This window comes from Micromys minutus (genome assembly GCF_963924665.1).
Source record: "Micromys minutus genome assembly, chromosome: 1".
In the NCBI taxonomy this organism is placed as follows: domain Eukaryota; kingdom Metazoa; phylum Chordata; class Mammalia; order Rodentia; family Muridae; genus Micromys; species Micromys minutus.
The window spans coordinates 199,314,827-199,335,113 of NC_137969.1; the positions used below are offsets into that span (position 1 = coordinate 199,314,827).

Here is a 20,287-nt window from a genome sequence, read left to right on the forward strand (position 1 = left end):
AAGCAAGCCAGTAAGCAACATCCCTCCATGGCCTCTGCATCAGCTCCTGCTTCCTGACCTGCTTGAGTTTAATCACCTGGAAAGTCCTGACTTTCTTTGGTGATAAACAGAATGTGGAAGTGTAAGCTGAATAAACCCTTTCCTCCCCAACTTGCTTCTTGGTCATGATGTTTGTGCAGGAAGAGAAACCCTGACTAAGACAAGCAGCTATCTTCTAAGTGTACAGACATCATATCAGGCAGCTCTTTAAAAAAATTCAAGAATAAATGCAATGTGGCTGTGAGATTAAAAACCCTAGATAAAATGCCAGACTAATCATGTGTAACTGGTATGTTTTTTCTAGGAAGACAGCACATTGAGTTCTCAAAAAGTGTGGTGTCCCTCACACATGCCACACTGCCCTCCTTTAGAGTACACACTACTCTCTGCAAATGGGATAGCCCTTTTTTCCCACTTCTATCTCTGCTCCACGCTGTAACAAGACTAACTCACAGCCTGCTCTTAGCTCTGAGTACTGTCTCACTTCAGAGAGAAGAGCCTCCATAGTGACAAAGAGTTACAACTGACAAAATACAGTCATAGAAATGATGTTCCCAGACTGTGAGTTCCCATGAGTCACCCAGGAGATTCCCGAGATTTGCCTATGTACACCAACAGGGAAGGCTCTAGATGGGTCAGTAGCTGTCCACAAATTTGGGAACCTTATCCCTCCTTGTTCCTGTCTGTGGATCAGCACTGTAGCTTCTTGATGTGACCTGACCATTCACTTTCTTCAGCGACTAAAATGCTTACTATCGGCCTTGCGTTTTTTTGAGAAAGACGTGTTGGAAACATCGGAAAGGGATGGGAGGGCAGCATGAGCTCTTGGTTGTTTGAAACGTAGAGCCTGTCACTTGTGCTCATTGCTCCAGTGTGAGAACCAAGGCATTTGGGAAGCAGGAGCCTTCCTGTGGGTTGTTTTCCCTACATGTGAGAATCAATTACTCTGCTCAGCTTCTCGGGTGAGATTCCTGTTATTGACTGCTTTGTTGTTCCCATCCTTTTCCCCTTCTCCTTTCATTTTCTTCGGTGTCCCTTACACAGTCTACCTGGGTTCTTAGCGAGGAATGCCACTGGAGATCCTTCACTGAGTGTCCCTTAAAAAAACACAAGAATGATTAATTAGACTGTTTGTGTGTGTTTTATTATTTATTATGGTTTATGTGATGATTATCTGTGTGCATTAACCATAGCCAAGGTTTCAGTCATATAAGCCACACTGTTTTATTGTGACTAGGATAAAATAAAAACCACTCTGTCTGAAATCTTAAAATACATAGGAAGCCCAAGCCCAGAACTATTATAGTTTCTCTAATCCAATTACCACTCTCTGAACTGAAAGGGCTGTTAAATTTCAATCTTGGGCTTTTGTTTTGTTTGTTTGTTTTATTTTTTGCTTTCTCATTGATGTTGTTCACATGACCAAAAAGGGAGGAGGGGAAAAATTAACTATGAGGATAAAATAAATGTTAACAAAACTCAATATGCACACATAGTAAAGTCTGGCTTTGCAAAGTGAATCCTGACTTAAATGACAGTGAAGCACGTGAAATTTGAGGATAATAGATGATTATAGATGATATGCCAATATCAAGTATTTTATGTTGATTCATCTCCTTACTGCCAAGGTAATAAAGATGCTTTCAAAGTGACATTTTACTATCCATCTGATCTTCAGAAGAGAGAGATTGACTTCAGCTACCTGTGGCTAATGCTCCTTTCTTGGCAACATTTCTGTTTTCTCTCTGAGGTAACCTCCCGGTACCCTTCCCCTCCCAGTGCTGTGAGAAATACTGAAAAGTTGGCCTTTCCTGCCCTGCGGACACATTAAAACTTCAAAACTCTGGAAACCTTATAAATCAGGCTTTAAACACTCCTGATTTCGTCACATCCACAAATCTCTGGGCCCACTCTTCTGATAGAGGGCCCTCTCAGTGCTAAGAACCTTGACTCTCTTCTTTTAACAGGTGCCTCTTACTGAAAGGGAAAGACTATGACATTCCAAACCATCCTAAAACCACTGCTCGTGAAATGTGTGGTGACGTCAGTGCTGTGACAAGGAGGGCTTGTAATGGTGCACAACACTTGCTGGGTGAAAATGGAGTAATCTCAAAGAGCCTGCTGTTTGTTTTTTCCCAGAGACCATTTATGTAAAGATTTAAGCATTCTCAGTTGGAATCCTGTCTGTGCAGAATCCCCCATGGAGCTTTACTGAATACTTAGCAACCATGTTAATTATAAACTGATCAGTTTACACATCAGGAATGAGAGTCACAGAGCCACCAGTCTGTGCCAGTCTGTGCCAGTCTGTGCCAGTCTGTGCCAGTTGTCTTGTGGGACCTTGTTCACTTTGAGGACAAGGGGGCAACCTGCCATTCCCCTGCCCTTCTTAGGGTCCAGAGTGGGTTGTACAGTAGGGTTCTGCATGCTGATATCACAGTCTCTAGTCAGGTACTCCAGGGGGTTACAGGAAAGTGAATAAAAACAAAAATAAAATGTAGTTGGTCTCACCAGTTCCCACAGGAATGGAAATGTTTATTTCCAGAGATAAAATAAACACACGATGTGGTATCTTTCAGCGCACACTCTTCTGAGCGAAAACTCTGGTAACATCTCTCTGAACAGACTGGGTTCATTTTCTTATTTGATGACACTGAAAGGTTTTCATTCCACCTCACTGTTCCGATACAGAACCTTCCTTTCTTCTTGTTCTACTAATTTATACACGCATTTCTGTAACGGACCTAAGGCTTTTATGCGTTTTTTTCTTCAGATAAGTCAGCAAATACATAGAATGAGACAGAGCAGTAAAGAACATCAACTTTCTGTCAAAACAGTTCATAAATATTCAATAGAGTTCTGCAATATGTAGGAAGTTATGAAGATGGCATTAAGATACCAGTAAATCCAAAGAAAACCTATGCTAATCAAGGTATCAGATCTTATTATATTTTATTCCCTTATCGCTTTATTATCCTTCAATAACACAAATGTGACCCACCCCCTAAAATGCTGCAAATAAATCCTAACCTGCTAGGGTGAGATAGAATTTCCACCTTATCCTGGGTCAGGATTTTCTAACCACAATGTCAAGGTCTCTTGGTAGATCTGATAGCCTAACCTAGGAGACAGCTCCCAAACCACCTTTTTCTCTCAGGAGTGACTTTCAGATATTGTTAGCATCCCCTGTGGAGTGGGCTGGGCTGGAGAAGAACCCAATTTAGAGCACCACCAGTTCTCACTACTACAAGGCCCTCAAGAGAATTTGTAAGTGTCTTTCAAAAGAGTTGTTGCATTCTCCCTTAAATGGTAGGACCTGAAAAAAAATGTTTCTTTCTTTATATATAATAAAAATCAACCCTTTATTTATTATTTCTGAGATGAAAGTCTTTTAAATGCCTGAAAAATGAGCTTAAAGCAATATCCTCTAGTGGGCTGACAATACATGTGATACACAAGCACTGATGGTCCCTTACATGTACCAAACCTTCTCAATCAAAGGAGGCTTGGACTCACAGGATACCCTATCAGGACACTGCTCTAGTTAAAAAGCATATTGCTCACTCCAGGGGATCAAGCCATCACAAGTGACATGCTTGCTTGATGTTTGAAAAGACAAATAGTCCTTCATCTTCTCTATCAGCAGGGCACATGACCACACAGGAAAGTCAACTCAAAACATCATATAATGTACTTAACAATTTTCCACAAAACTTCGGTTACAAAATCAACTCTGTCCAGTGTGAGAATTACATGCAAGATTATGAAAATACATTTGAGGAAAAGCTGTATGGTTTAGTTTGGCTGTGGGCTATGGTTTGTCCTGGAGCACTGCGTAGGTATATCTAAGTAGAAAAAGTCTGAACAAAATGAGATCTTCAGATTTAGTTACATAATGCCCATCCTCTGTCTGCCGCTGCCAATATTCTTTCTGTTGGTTGTTGTTGTAGTTACTGTTTGTTGTTGTTGCTGCTGCCGTTGTGGTGCTGGTGGTTTACTGTTTGTTGTGGTTGTTGCTGTTATTACTGCTACTGCTGCTGCTATTGTTGAATAAGCAGTACAAAGGAGCTGTTTCCTCTCTGCCATTGTTTACCCCAGGCATGGTGACATGAACCTGTAACATGAATACTGTATAGGCTAAGGCCAGAAGATTGTGAGTTCAGCACCAGTCTGAAGTAGAACGCTTCTGTCTCAGAAAAACAACAATAACAAAACAACTGGGGTGACAAAATCAAGGTGCTCAGTCAGAGTAAAGTTAGTCCTTGTGGTCAAAGGTGGAAACCACCAAGCCTGCGTCTGTCTCCTTGAGCTCAGGAAACCATTCAAAGACCTCTAGGTCTGTTTCCTTAGCTGGACAAATAGAACTACCAAATATGGTGATTGAAGTTTCTGTGAGATGAAGAGGTTCTTAAATTTACCCTAAATGTCATTTGAGCCATTGAGAGTACACCCCTAAGGGTGAAAAGCTACCATGTTCTATTATGAAGATCCTCATGAAGGATTAAGGATATAACCAACAAGTCATACTGGATGGAGTTACTCTTAGATTCTACTCTTTGTGATCTGAAAGGATTTTAATAATTTCTGTAAAGTGTGTTTTAATCCAGATAATGAGGACATGGAAATGAACCACGGAAGCAAAAAATGGGTCGAAGAGGACCACTGGACTCTTAAAGAATTTCTCAGAGACTGACTCCACCAGCACTGTGTCATTGTAGCTGGAGTCAAATTCAGCTGGGGTTACAAAAGGACAGTCCAGCTGTGAAAGCACAGAGCAAGGGTTCACTGGGGATGAACACATCATGGTGCTATATTATAACACACTTTACAGACTAATACACTACAGCCATAAAATCAGTAATAACACTTAGGAGGGAAAAAAAAACAATTTCAGCTTGATCTAGTTAATCATTGATCAAATGATCTTGTTTTAGATCTAACTCTCTGCAACAAACATCTGTGATAGACAAACAAGATTTTAAAAAAATGTACAGTGGGTGAGCATCTTAGAAGAATTGGCAACTAGGGGGTTGACAGTATCCCACGGGCAGTGGATTGGAGTTTTACCTTTTCTTTTCAAACCTAGCATGAAGTAACATCTACTCATTGGGCAACAAACAAAGGTCTTGATTTCTGTAGTCGTTTGAAACATCAAGTTTGGTAAACACGAATTTAGTCTGTCTGCTAGGTCAGTCTTCAAAAGAAAGAAAAAATAAGGTTTAGGTTCAGAAAGTTGTAGACTGTGAGCTTACCAATTGGACTTAGGACCTTCTAGCCCTAAGGATCTGGATAAACTTGGAACAGCATTTCAACTTCTGAGAACTATGGTTTTGCCAGTTAAAGCTGGAAGCCATGATAGGTAGTTTCTAAGTCTTTTCCCTGTTCTAAACAGTAGTGCCCTGGAGGCAGTCCCAAGACCACTGGAACCGTCAGGAGAGTGTAAGCCGTGATGACTGAAGAAGGTAACACTCTTGAAGGTTGGAGGTGAATATTAAGTTAGCTGTCAACTACCCCTAAGTCTATTTGGGGGTAGACAGCCTCCTTCTGCATTTTCCTTAGGTCCAAGAGTCCAACTACAAAGCATCTTGAATCCCAAGAGTCTGGCAGTGCCCTTAGCTCACTTCCTTTTCCTCACAAGTGAAGATGACAGAAGGGCTGAGTCCCTTGCTCAGCCCATTGGGCTGCAAATGCTACATGAGAAGTGAGCGCTACTGGAACAGACTCCGCCCAGTTCCTTCTAGACAGCTAGACCTGCCCACTGTAGTTTCTTTTTCTCTGGCATGGGTATGAGCATAGCAGTTTGGAATGTTTTATGAGATAACGCATGAAATATGGGCGTAGGAATGCACACCTCGAAATTCTAGCACTTTGGAGGTGGTGGCGGGTAGAAAGTCACCACATTTTCTAGGATTTCCTGATTGACATCTGGGAGTTACAGAATAGCCAAAAGCTGACACAAGTGAGATCTTGTGTCAGGAGGGGAAACACATCAGAGTAAACAGCTAATAACACCATTATTCTAGTATTTATAATTGGGTCTCTCAAGACATCGCCATCATTGTAGCCTCTGCTGGTTGAAATGATGTCTCAACATGACAACACAAACCTAAGCTATGTAGAAATATCTATCTATTAATAATTAATAATTATTTAATCTATCTATTCCTATGCTCATTTGTCCAAACAGTAAGAAAAGTAGGCATCTTAATGCACTGTGTTTATTCTCTGTGTGTATGTATGTGTTCGTGCATTCTTGTGTATGTGCCATGCCATCTGTCTGTGCCCATACAATGCCATTACATTCAAAGGTCAGATAACAACTTGCAGAGGTCAGTTCTTTTCTCCCACCATGTGATTTTTAGAGATCAGTCTGCAGATTGCTATGCTTGGCAGCAAGTGTCTCTACCCACTAAGCCAACTTGCCAGTCCAAGAGTAAGGCATCTAGAGGGCTTTATTGTTTCTCACAGAGTGATGGTCCCTCTGCATGGTCACACTAGATTTTCAAAATAGAGCAGCGGGGCAAGTAAGCCACGACTTGTCTTCTCTTTGATCTAAAGGCTGTAGCCCTGCATCATTCCCAAGAAACAGAACTACAGGTAGAATGCACTGTGAGAGGTGTCCCCATTTTCCCATGTAGCACCCAGATGCCAGTAGACTGAAGTCCAGGGAGGTCATAGAAATTCTCCTGGCCACACAGCTGCCCAGGAGAAGCTTCTGATCTTAAATTCAAGTTGTGATTCCAAGTAGCCTATGCCTGTGGGCTCAGCCACAACCAAGTAGCCTGTACCACCTACTATACCTATGGGCTCAACCACAGTAGACATGTGTAGGCTATGGTAGTGTCAATTCACCAGATGATAGATAGATAAGATAGATAGATAGATAGATAGATAGATAGATAGATAGATAGACAGACAGACAGACAGACAGACAGACAGACAGACAGACCAGAGTGCAGAAGAGAACATAAAATCTTCCTGGAAGCAGAATTAGAGGTTGTTGTGTATTGCCATATGGAGGAGCTGGGTCTTGTACTCAAGCCCCCTCCAAGTGCAGTCTGTGCTCTTAGCTGCTAAGTCATCTCTCCAGCCCCAGTATTGGGTTTTCAGTGCAGGACTCCATTCGTGCACTGAAGTAAAGGATCCTTGCTGCTATATACAGTAGGGCATGCTGTGACTTAACCTTGCTCTACATATCAGGAAACAGCTTCCTAAGAAGGAAGGATCTATACCTCCAGGAAAAGCAAGTTGTAAAGACCTCAGCTACTGCTCTGTAGGGCTGGTTTTCATGGATAGTCAATAACCAGCACCCTAAAAATATTTCACTGGGGCTTTATTCTTGTCACAGTCTGTGGTGTTTGTCTGAAGGTCACAGATATAGTACGGGGAATCAGTGGGATCTCAGAAGAGCGAAGTGCTTTGATTGGACTCCGTGGGCAGTGAGTGACTCCCTCATAGCCACTAATCTCCAAACAAAATAACCATCAAGAAATATTAAAACACACATTTTATTAGTTTCATTTAATTTCTTAATTGCGCAAAGTCAGTTTACCCATTTATTGCTGTGTGAAGTGCTTAGAGGCAAGGCGCACATTAAAAGGATTATTTTCATGTAATCCCCCCCTCCCAGAGGGTAGGAACTGATCACTGTGAATCCCAATGCGCTCTCTGTTACAATACCAAGTGGAAGAAATAGGTATTGTAAGATGATATTGTCAGCAGCAGAGTAAAGTAAGAGAGCATAATTTAATAGCTGCAGAAAGTACCTCATTTTCGGTAAAAGTTGGGGGAGCCTTTTTCGGGAAGAGCTATTACCCAAACTGAATTTTGCCTTCTCTTTTCCTGGTTACGCCTCTGCTAATTGATAGATGTAGACAATGTGTAGCCTGTTAAGATTTTGATTAAATGCTGTCTGCAGGTAGATGTGATCATTGTCCCTGGCCTTGGAGAGCTAACAGTAATGATCTGAGCATTTCACTCTCTGGGACAGTTTGCCCTCCCTTCTTTCCTGGAAGGAGAAATTTGGTAGAGTTTGGAAAGATGCTGCCTATTACACAGTAAAGAGGTAGGAAGCGAGTTAGGTGATTATACACCCCCCCCCAAAAGAACCTGGATGATCTGGAAACTTCCATGGCTCACCATAGCTGGCCTGAGTCCATTACACTGCAAAGGAGAGGGAAACCCATTAGTGACCCAGGCAGAGCTTTTACTTGTCCTGCTGCTGACAAGCCTGCCTGCTGCAGTACCTACAATGCAAGGACATTCTGTTAGGAGCATTAAGGCTGGCCTCAGGAAGAGATAAAAGTATGAGCATTCTGAGAGATTGAAGGTAAGGCCAGTCATTACAAGCAACTTCTACCCCCAGCTGAAGTAGGTAACACATTCACAGAGGCCATGTTTGACCACACTGAAATACTCAGCCCCCTCTTCTGATACTTCATATCCCTCCTCTGTTCTTGGAGGCAGCATCTTTCAAAGACAAAATAAAACACTTTTTAAAGCCCTCGAGGAGCTTTCTACCATGTACTTTATTAGATTGGAGGCAAAACAAGCTGATACCAGCAGAAAAAAAAAATGGCTGCTTCAGACCCCAGCTGACCTCTTTTGCATGGAAAATTCTCCATATGATTACAGAGCTAATGAGTGATGTTTAATGGAAACATTATACCTCTGCATATATTTGTAAGAGGCACTTTGTACGTTTAAGCTTACATAGAAATAAAAGGATATGTGTTTATTTTTTTAAAATCTTAGAAATATGTATATTTAAAAAAATACTCGTCTGTTATCTCTGGCCATTTCTCTAATGGTTTTTATACAAAGCACCAACTTCTTCTGAGCATGCAGACTATAGGACTCAGTCAATCATCCAGTTGACACCAAACATACAAGTATTTGATGATGCATTGATAAAACAGCTGAATGCAAGGCAGACTTGTCCACATTTCACAGAACGTTTTGGCTCTGTGCAAACAACACTGTGTGGGGGTGAAAACTGGGCTAAACAATTGCTAAAGAAATACGTGTGGAAAAACAACATTCTTTCTCTTCCAAGAATCCTGAAGTATCTGACGATAGAGACTTGGAGCCAAAATTGCTTCTGGGGCCGTGTCATCCTTCTCTTCTCAGAATCTGTGTCACTGTGTTACTGCCACAGAACATGGAAAAACCCATGACACCTCTCTCTCCACCTCTCTCCCTCTCTAGGTGGAGCTGACAGGCAGCAGTGTCTTTGACTATGTCCACCCTGGGGACCACGTGGAGATGGCAGAGCAGCTGGGCATGAAGCTCCCGCCTGGGCGGGGTCTCCTGTCGCAGGGCACCACCGAGGACGCGGCCAGTTCAGCATCTTCCTCCTCTCAGTCAGAGACCCCTGAGCCAGGTGGGAATTGCAAACCCAATGTGTTTGCAGTTGGCGGGTGGTGGGCAGAACCATTGCTGAATGAGTGCTCCAGGTGCCCATGTGGAGAGACTATAAAAAGGGCTAAGGGTATTTAACAATTCCGTGCAGCTTTCAGCCCCATGCAGTAATTAAATAAGGAAGAGATTTGAAAATAAGGAGACATTTTAATAAGTGTAATCCAGAGATCTCATTTCAGTCGAACAATACATCTGGAAGGTACGATCTCCTCTGGTTTCTCTTTCAAATTACTAGAAGGAGATCTGCTGGCTTGGAACAACCTCTCCCCTTTCTTCTTACACATTTATTTATTATTCAGCAAAATGTACCCTCTGGCAGAGGCATCTTGAATATTAGCTTCTAGAGAATTAAAAGTATTAGGCATTTGCAGAAATCTTGGTTTCTCTCTTTTTCTTTTATTTTCTCCCCCCCCCCCCCTTTTCTTTTCTTTTTCAAGCATCAGAAGGTACTTGAAAGATGTGAACAGATAAATTAAGGCTAAAAAGAAAACAGAAATGGCTACATTTTAAACCGCCTTTCCACCCTCAGTATTTAATTAGATCAATTGTGTAGAGGAATGAACAGAGGTGACATTCCTCATTGGGATTCCTTCCAGGACTCTTATAGACTTTGCATTCAGAATGTTCCCATTTTCATTGTGTTGTACTGATGATAATTTAAGTATTAGGGGAAAATCCATTTATAAATTAAACAAAATGACTTGATATCCATCAGTCCCCTAGTTCATCAAGCTGTTCAAACACAGGGAAGATTGGCTGGCCGGCCTGGGTCTTCCGAGAGCGCTGGTAATTAGATCTGCGAAGGATTTATTCTTTGCTGATTGGGGCTTTAAATTAATTGAAGTTCCACATTTGTGGTTTTGTCCTTTTTGTACTTTTTTAAAGGAGATATTTCATATTCTTGTGTGGTGGAGTGCTTGGCCAAGCAGCAGTGGTTTAAATGTTAATTTTTCTCATGAGAAGTTTAAGATTTTTAATGAATCAAGGCCCGATTTCAAGTGTAAAGTTGTATTTGCTTACTTGAGAAGTTATTTTGCACTCTTCAAAGATGCCTGCATTCAAAACTCCTTGATCTGTAGTTTTAAAAGCAGAATTTGCAACACAAAAGCATCATATTGGACAGGAAAAATGAAAACCCTGCCTTCTGATTAATTTTAAAATAACTACATACTTCAAGAAAACGATCTGTCCTTCCTGAAACTTATCACAATATGTGTGTATTCACAGGAAAAAAAAGAAAAAGTATTGTCTCTCTTAGAAGCAAATCCATGTTTTCCCATGGGAACCCCTGGGCGTGTCCATTACTCACAGTGTTCGTTTTCAAACGTTCTTTACCCCTTACATTGAAAATAACCTTCTGGGAGAAGCCATATTTTTTTTTTTTTTTTGTACCGTAGCTCACTGGATTTACTGAATGACTATGTCAGCTAGATAATTGGCACTAGCTTTTCATTGTCCGAACATTCCTCGCTGTCATACAGGAGAAGCAGCGTGTGAGCAGGGCTTTCTGGTCATCAGCGCTAAAGATGGATCCAAGAGCCTGGGCTCCTTGTGACTCGGTATAAAGGGATTTAGATTGAAAATCTGTTGTCTAATGGAAGGTCTTGGGAAAATGGGTTCTGTTTCTATGCATCACAAAGATGACTTCAGGACCTTGACGGTCATTCAATACAAATCCCAGCATTGGCAGCATACATACCAACAGGTGCCCTGTGTTGTTGCTCCTGGGAAGAGATCCTCATATGAGGCTGGTGAACCAGTCAAGCTGTCTCTGATGCTGAGCAGTTCCCGTGGAAACTAGTCCATTTTGAAGCCCAAGCCTCCTTTACTGCAACTCCCCCTTCTCTTCCACAGTGTTTCAGATCATGTCCTGCCGCTTCCTGTGTAGACATTCAACTATGTCATATGAGACAGATCAAGCCCTCCCTTCTTTCTGCTACCAGGTTAGACTGCAGGTCCACAGCCACTATCTGTCCACTGGTGTGTTCCTAAGAACTCCATCGGCCATACCATCCTGCCTTGACAGGGTTGTAGTTTGTTGATGACTTCCTAACAATCTACACGCCTCTAAACACTGAGCATGGATCTTAGGCATTCCACGATCATTGCAGAGAACTGTCACCTGTTCAGTTTAGATAACTGAGCTTTTGTTAATGCACTTTATGGTTAAATCATGTCCCAAATGGTTCTTCAGGGGCAAACAACAAACCCAGGTAAATATCCTAAGGAAAGGACTAGGGTAAGTCCCATGCACTCTGTTCTACCCTGCTTTTCACTCTACACAACTGGAGGACACATCTGGCCTTCTTAAAGGGATTCATCCCCACACTTGTCTGCAGGCCTCTTTCCTCCAGACCTACTTTATCGCTTATATCAAAAACTCATTGACAGGCACTGACTTGCCTTTCCTGTGGCTGTTCTCACTAGCACACATGAAACTCCACTTTACCCACCAGTGCCCATAGGAAAGGGCTCTCCTTCTGCAGGGTGAGTATGACACCTACCATTAGGGCATGCCAGTTCATCTTAGCTACACATCTACCAAATTTGGTTATTTTCCTTTGGGGCTTGAAGAGGCAATCAGGTTGACTACTCAAATACACCCTACTCACAGGGTGCTACCTGGAATGAAATATCTCCTCTAATACAGGTGATTGCTCCAAGAGCATTACTTTAAAAGCGTATGTCAGGCACTGCATTCCAAAGCTGCTTGTGTTTCTCAGAAGCTGAAAATGTTTAACAAGATTTCCTAATTCTTAATAAGATGAGGGAACATTATTGAAGAGTCTTGTTCATTGCCTGGTAATCTTCTAAGAGATGTAGATTCCTTTCTTTGTGCTAGTGAAATGTGGTTGGAAAAGGATATCGATATCTGGTTATTATGGAAATGAAAGGGCTAGTGGTTAAGGAATTTTTCATACGCCCTGATGTGTGCAGTGTAGCATTACTTAAATGACTAAAATCTAAATAACACTTGGCATTATAATAAAAGGAAATAAGTGACTAAAGCCATTTCAAGGTGGTGATACTGTGCCATGACAGGAATTCTGTTTCCCTGAGCTGCCAACCCTCTGATTGTCTTGTCTTGAATCTTTGTGAAGATAATGGTGGGGTTGGGGGTGGGGGAGTGGGGGGTTGTTTGAGCAGGAATCTGTTGACTTGACAGCAAGACCAAATAAATACCTTATATGTGTGCACATTTACAGATAGTTTAGTAAATATATTATTTCCCTTGGAGAAATCTTAAGTCAAGCATTAGAAAAATAAATGGGTGGCCTGGCTTTTAAAAGCCCTGATATTCCAGAGTGCCTTGTTGGCAGAGGTAGGTCAGAGGATTCTGGAGGAGACTGTTTTTCACTATCCAGCAGGCAGACAGGCATTTCTTTTCTCCAGCAAGCTCTGACAATATGGGAGGCCAGCCCTTTGGTGCATGTTGCTTGCACGGTGCATTTTCACTGTGTAGATCTGCCTGTGCTTTTCCCTTGCTCCTAATGTTTCTGCATCTTGGTGTTACAAATCCCATCATTGCTGCCTTATAGATGCTTAGTAAACAGAAAGACAGCTTCTCCCAGAAATCCTGAAGGAACTTTAAAAATCTCCTATTTTGAAGACAGAATCATTTTCCTAGAGTTGTCATAAAAAGGGTATTTTTACTAATCCTTCCTTGTTCATATAACATCTTTTATAATTACAAAATTAATTTATAGTCATGAAAACCTCAAAATATGCAGAAGAGAATTGGGGAAAGGCAAACCAATACTGACTGACTGCTACTTAGGAATAACCATTATACAAACAGGGGCACCACACAGCCTTCTGGAAGTCATCTCTCTTCCTGTAGGCACAGACACATGAGTAGGAGGCTCCAAGAGCATGGTGCTTGGTTTTGTTTTGTCTATTTTCCTAGGTAAGATCCTGACATTCATCTTTCTGGTAACCTGCTTTCTCAGGTACCCTCATAAGCATCTTTCTGTGTCATATTTCTCTGTGTCAAAATGAAATCCCCTCTGTTTCCAGCCTTTTGCCTCCTATAAGATAGCAATCAGCGCCAGCTGTAGGACTTCTGTCAGGAGCAACAGACCCAGACCCTGCTTGGAAAGAATTCAACAAGGACAAGAGGTTCTTGTAGCTTATTGGAGGGGTGTGAGTTTGTAGGAGGAGAAATCAATACTACACTAGGATTTAGACAATTTAGCAAAATATATGAGACAGTACTGGGGGTGAAGAATAACACTGGCAGCATGGTGAGCCGCTGGTTGTCTGAAGCATAGGCAAGCGTGTTTTGTCTCACACCTCAGACAGAGTCCAGTCTGTTTGGCATAAGCTCCATGCCTACAATGCCCGTTCTGTGTCCAGAATGCTGCTAAAGGGATGGGGCAGAAGAGTATTTATATAAATGGAGATTACCATCACATTACCTCAGTGCGTTGGCCAATCTGATGAAATCCTACATCTACAGAAAAGGACTCAAGTGATGACATCACCGGATGACTTTTTTTAAGTGAAAAATTAGAGAAACAAATGCCAAGAGGTAACAACGAAGAATATAAAATTATCTGAAGACCAGGTCAATATTTTACTGCTGGGATGTAAGATGTGCGTGGAGATCGTTGCGTGGATTACTTATCGTCCTCTGGGTTTGTGGTGGGGTTTTTTTTGTTTTGTTTTGTTTTGCTTTGAGATTTATTACAGTTTCCTGCCAATGAGCTGAATTTAGAAGTTAGACAAGAGAAAACCATCTCACTAAGCTCACATCCGGCCCCAGTCCCCAGACAATGTGACTGTATCCACACCACTGTCTGCTGAACTGCAAATGTCAAACAGAAGGTGTAATGGATTTAATATTAGCGCTGGCCAAGGTGTTGAGGGAGCTGTTAATAATGTCACTCCAGTTATTGATCTGAAGCCTTTAAAAATCAGAGAAAAGTGAGAGATCCTCTACTGGGGAAAGGCATACAGTGACTGGTTTTTATTGCCAATATAATTCTACATATAGAGTGGTGACTCTCTGGAATTATGTTATTCTCATTAATCTATGAGAGATAGTTTTGGAGCCATTAAATGGTAAGATAATATCATGGAGACCATCCTGAATGTCAATGATTAGAACAGTCTCTGTAGATGTAAATAAACTTCCAGTTTTGTATGATGACTTCAGCGTTCATACACGTTGTGACATAATAGGTCCTTAGCACACTGTGACCATGTTGTAGACACTGGACGTATAGACGACAAACTATAGCACTCCTCCTTTGGTTTTCAAAAGCTCTGACAATAAACCCAGGCATGACCAAGTGAAGGTGGAAATGGATTTGTTCTTGAACTTAGGAACCTTTCCAGGGAGTCAGCCCTCCCATTGCAACAGTAGTTGCATGTCATAAAATCCCCGCTTTTCACATTTCTAAGCTAATAAGTGCAAGTGAAATTCATAATTTATGTCTAATGCTTATCAAACTTCAAATACACACTTAATTCCTCCTCAGTTTTGCTCAACATAAACAGAGATAAATCCATCAGATAATGCAGTACAGTTGTCGTTGGACTGAAATTGAAGTGCCTTGCCATTGGCACCCCACATTTATCTGCACAAGCTCTCAGGCCCTCAACCTTGCTTGACACTTGTTAATTCCCAGGTGCCCATGTACATCCCAAGTATCAGAGAAACACCACAGCAGAATTAATCTTTTGATAGTCCAAAGAGATTAGCATTTAGGGGTAAGTTGAGCTTTTTATGCAAAATTGTATCTCCAGTATGATTTCTCATTTTAACAGTGCCATTGTTATTTTGAAATAGAATCTGAATTGTTCTCATGGCAGTCCTATGCGTAAGGCACACTGTAAGAAGCCATCTGTAGGCTGAATACTCAAGAAAAACTTCTTGAGGCCAGCAAGGTCTGGTAAGACTGAGGCAGATCTAGGTTATCCAACACCCCATCTCAAAAGGAACAGAAACAGCTACCAGTACTGTTACTAGGTCTGCCTTGCCAAATTTAGAGTAATTATTTTGCTTCATAAAAGCTACCTTGATAGAGTATCATTTTTTCCATACAGAAAATAGACTGCTTTTAAATGTCGCCTTTACCCATGATTAAGCTAACCAAGGCCACCTGAAACTGCCACCAAAGAGAGAAAACCACCACCCCTCCCCGCCTTCTTCCTACATCCGAGCATAAGCCCACTGACCACCTTAGTTTGTGTTCACCTGTGCTGTGCTGCTATCAGCGTACGGTATAAACACTCAGTGAACACTCACAAGGTTGGCTAATACTACCAGAATCTTGCTGGGGGAACGAAAGATGAAAGTAAATCAAAATATTCTTCCCACCAAGCCCTCTGTGCCAGTCAGTAAATGAGTGTCACCCTTCTAGGCCAGTTCACAAAAGGTACAGCTGCAAGGTACAGCTGAAGCACCAGGCAGACTTTGAGATCAGCACTGGTGATCCCTTCCCCACAGAAGGCAGATTCTCTTCCAGTTGCAGAAAAGATGCTGGGTGTGTGTGTGTGTTTGTGTGTGTGTGTGTGTGTGTGTGTGTGTGTGTGTGTGTGTGTTTTATATGGATATATGCGGATATATGCATATATATATATGTGTGTGTGTGTGTGTGTGTGTGTGTGTGTTGTATATGGGTATATGCGTGTATATATATATATGTATGTATGTATATATATGTGTATGTTATGTGTGTATATATATGTGTGTGTGTATATATATATATATATATATGATTTCTTATTTTTAACAATCATTGTTCTTTGAAATAGAATATAAACTTTGTGGCAGTCAAATATATATATGAATTAATATGTATATATACATATCACACACATATATATATATACATATACAAATATATAAGTATATATAATATATAAACAAATATATATTTGAACTATATATCAAAGGCATATATATATATAGGCTTTATATACAAATTAATGTAATGGTATTTTCAAGGCCCATTTTATTCACTAACAGAAACAAAGACATCTCACCAAAATATAGGTTAGATATTAGGTTAGCTTAGGCTAACTCTGGGTATGTCTGTGTATATTTGCATGGATGTATACATGTTTGTATGTATTTTTTAATATATACCTATTTTCTCCTAATACAATTCTGCAAAATGGTTTAGGAAATCAATTCTTAAATACATTTTTGTAAATTCCCTTAAATAGCTTTCCAGGTTGTAATTTTTTACTTCCATTTACCTATAATGATAAGGGATACATTTTTCAAGTTTCTAAAATGGAACCTAATACAAGTTGTTAATGATGACATGTTCTGCCCATTAAAAAATGTGGATGTCTTTGTCACCGGATAATTAAAAATTATAGATTCTACAGCTGTTGCTTTGAAGAAAGCACAAGTTATTTGCTTTTAATATATATCACTGCACAGAAATTTCATCCCTGTCCAAATTATACCATTCTGAATTCTTCATCTGCACTAAACAGCAGCCGTACAAAGGATCAGTTACCTGACATTGACTGAGCTTCGTGGGGTGCACACATCAGAAGAGGCAGAACTGGCTGGAAACCATTTCCACCCCTAGTGAGCAATTTACTCATGATTGCTTGGGGAAAATACTGGAAATATTGCTTCTGTGTAAAGTTTGCAACTTCCAGTTGTCATCTCTTTGCCAAGCAGTTATCCCCAAGTATAGCTTTAGTGCACAATACATTCTGGCTACTGTGATCATGGTGGTTCCCCTTCCCGGCTTGGTGTGTGCAGAGCTGCTAATTACAGGAGTTAATTCACACCTTATCCCCCAGAGGCAGGTCAGTATGTTATCCTTGTTCTATGGCTGGAGGGAAGGGGATGGAAATTCTAATTCTGCCTCAAGCCACACAGGTTAGATTTAGCAGCCAAGATTAAAAGAAAAGATACAATATTAATGTTGAAGTAGGTGGGAAGCCAGGCGACAGATGATGGGGGTGTGGGGTGTGAGATAGCAACATGGTAGGACTCACACTAGAGGAATTTCCTCCAAAGGGAATCTGAAGTCCAAACAGAAACCGTAATTATCCCTTTATACATATGTGTCATTGAGCTAAAATACTTTTTTAATAATAGAGTATCTTATTTGAGGGAGGAATTTATCTAGTCTTTCTCTTTGCTTTCATCTCTGCAATGAAAATCTTTATGCCACAGTGAACAATAATCTCTGAATAAAACATGGGCAAGATTCAACCCTGAATCTCTCGTTCCACGCTCACAGTGTGACCCTAACCAGGAGCATGGCCAAAATTGTGTGCTCTCAAAATTGTGCATGCGGCCCTGACTCTGCCTCAGTCAGCACCGGGCATGGCTCTGTGCAACTTCATTAGCCTCCTTCTTCAAGAAAAACGTTTTCGAGAGGGGCTTGAGACAGACAAAGAACACTGCTGTCCACTAGGAGTTAGATATGCCTGCAGGTAACTGCTAATGACTTGCAGTCCTGGTTTCTGACCCTCTAGAAACAATACCCAATATCTTCTAGCTTACAGAATCAGAGGTGGGGATGATAACTTTGTCTCTAGCTATTATTAACCAGAGTGAAACTTCATTCAGGATCTAGCTTACATGTGCAGAGGTTCAGTTCATTATCATCAAGGCAGTAGAACGGCAACATCCAGGCAGGCATGGTGCTGGAGGTGGAACTCAGACTTCTACATCTTGTTCCAGACAGAATACTGGCTTCCACACAGCTAGGGGGAGGGTCTCAAAGCCCACCCTCATAGTGACACACTTCCTCCAACTAAACCACACCTACTCCAACAAGGCCACACCTTCTAATAGTGCCACTCCCTGGGCTAAGCATATCTAAACCACCATAATTATTAGGAAAAAAAGAGGATTTTTTTAAGCACATGAAAACCTTAAAGCTAGTAGTTGAAAAGTCTAGGATTTGGATCCAAAGCAGCCTAGCTCAACACCCAACACTATTTCTCCAAAATATGCCTTCACAGCCTTCCTGAAATTGCTGTCCACCTCTCACCTGAAATTACCATCTGGGAGCATCCTCCTTCCTACCCAAAAGGCCTTTCTTACAGCATAGGTAACCTACATCCACAGCGCTTGATACGAGACTGTTTTCCCAGGAATGTTCAAAATGGTTCACTAGAGAAACCTGGAAATAAAAGAAGTCATTTAAGAGACCAGCACTGGTGGGGCCGGAGCAGGGGCAAGGTAGGGGGCCTGGAGAGATGGCTCAGTGATTAAGAACTCACTGTTCTTGCCAAAGAACCTGAGTTCAGTTCCCAGCACTCACATGATGGCTCACATCCATTAGGCACCTATGAGGTGCACAAGCAAAACACTCATACACATTAAGTAAATATTAAAAAAAGTTTGAAGAAGAGGCCAACACTGTAATGCCAGAGTAAGAAGGGGTTAAGCAGAGATATGGAGAAAACTTGCAAAGAAAGCAAGCATGGTCTGGAATTAAGATAACACTTAGGGAAAGGCGGCAAACCAGGTCATGCTCAGGACTTAGCAAGGAGCTTCGGGGGACTACTTTCAACATTTCTCAAGTCTTAAGCTTTCATGTACGATCAGGATCACCATCCCACTTACATTTGATACTATATCTTAAAACATTTGAAATTATATCTTAAAACATTTGAAAATTTAACACATTATACATGCTATCAATGTGTCATGTAAATATGTAAATTCCTTGAATATTGAGTTGAATGCTAATTCTTTCAGTGATTTACTCAAGTACATCATAGAATTGTATTGCTCCAGAATGTGGTAAAACTGTTGGTTCCAGAGGAAGTAAACTTCCATTTGCTTGTGTCTGTCTACCTTTTCACTGAGTAGACTATGTTGGAAAGTGATCAAAAGCTTAGAAATCAATTTAATTGGCCATATAAAAATGAATTAAAATGTTATCTCTATTTAGAAAATATGTTGTATTTCACAGACATGATATAAAAGGGTAAAAGTAATGTAAGTCTAGACCAGGGAGCGGGCTCAACACAGTAAAAGAAGTTGCTGCTTGAGTTTCATCCTAAGGACCCACATGGTAGGAGGAGAGATCTGGCTCTGAAAGCTGTTTTCTAACCTCCACAAGCCTGCCATGTGCATGTACACACACACACACACACATACACACACACACACACACACAGAGTGAGACAGACAGGCACACACACACACACACATACACACACACACACACACAGTGAGACAGACAGGCACACACACACACACACACACACACACACACACAGTGAGACACACACACACAGAGAGAGAGAGAGAGAGAGAGAGAGAGAGAGACTTTACAGTAATACAAGTCTATAGCAACATATGTAAGACCTTCACTATTTCTTTCAGTCTTTGAGTTCAGCATTCATTTAGTCACTACATTCAGTACATGTCCACAAGATGGGCCTTATCCTGCTCTCACAGAACTCATATGCACACACGCCAGTGCCAGAGAGAGCCCAAGTAGTGGGTTAGCTGATACCAGCTCGCAATGGCCCCGTTGGTCATCTCTGCTTCCCAAAACATGTTGCTGACAAATTCTACTGCAGAATTTCAAACATAGATTCCTTTCAACTGTAAGTACAAGAAGGATCCCAGTGTTAAACAGTAAATAAGAACAGCTTCATGGTTATCTTCTCCCTGGAGATTAACAATCATTCGCCTTATGAAGATTTCACATGTTTATGATAGGTTTGCCTACTTTTAGACAACTCCTTCCCAGTTTTTCCTCAATGTATTAGTGCTTCACTGCTATGAGAAACCACTAAAAAAAGCTAATATTATACGAGCTTACAGCCTGGATTCTGGCAAGAGCCCCGCTTGGCTGCATCACTTCACGTTGCATAGGGTGTG

The 20,287-nt window shown here is 41.2% G+C and overlaps 1 protein-coding gene across 12 annotated transcripts in view; it reads left to right on the forward strand.

Moving 5' to 3' along the window:
- Window positions 1-20,287, forward strand: part of NPAS3 (neuronal PAS domain protein 3) — a gene marked incomplete at both ends in the record, with an annotated part of 788,566 nt that overhangs the window by 657,668 nt on the left and 110,611 nt on the right. For all 12 annotated transcript variants that reach the window (XM_080928919.1, XM_080928923.1, XM_080928924.1 and 9 more), the window contains one exon: window positions 9,247-9,421. In XM_080928919.1, coding sequence (XP_080785045.1) covers window positions 9,247-9,421 — 175 coding nt within the window. The remainder of the gene's footprint in view (window positions 1-9,246; window positions 9,422-20,287) is intronic.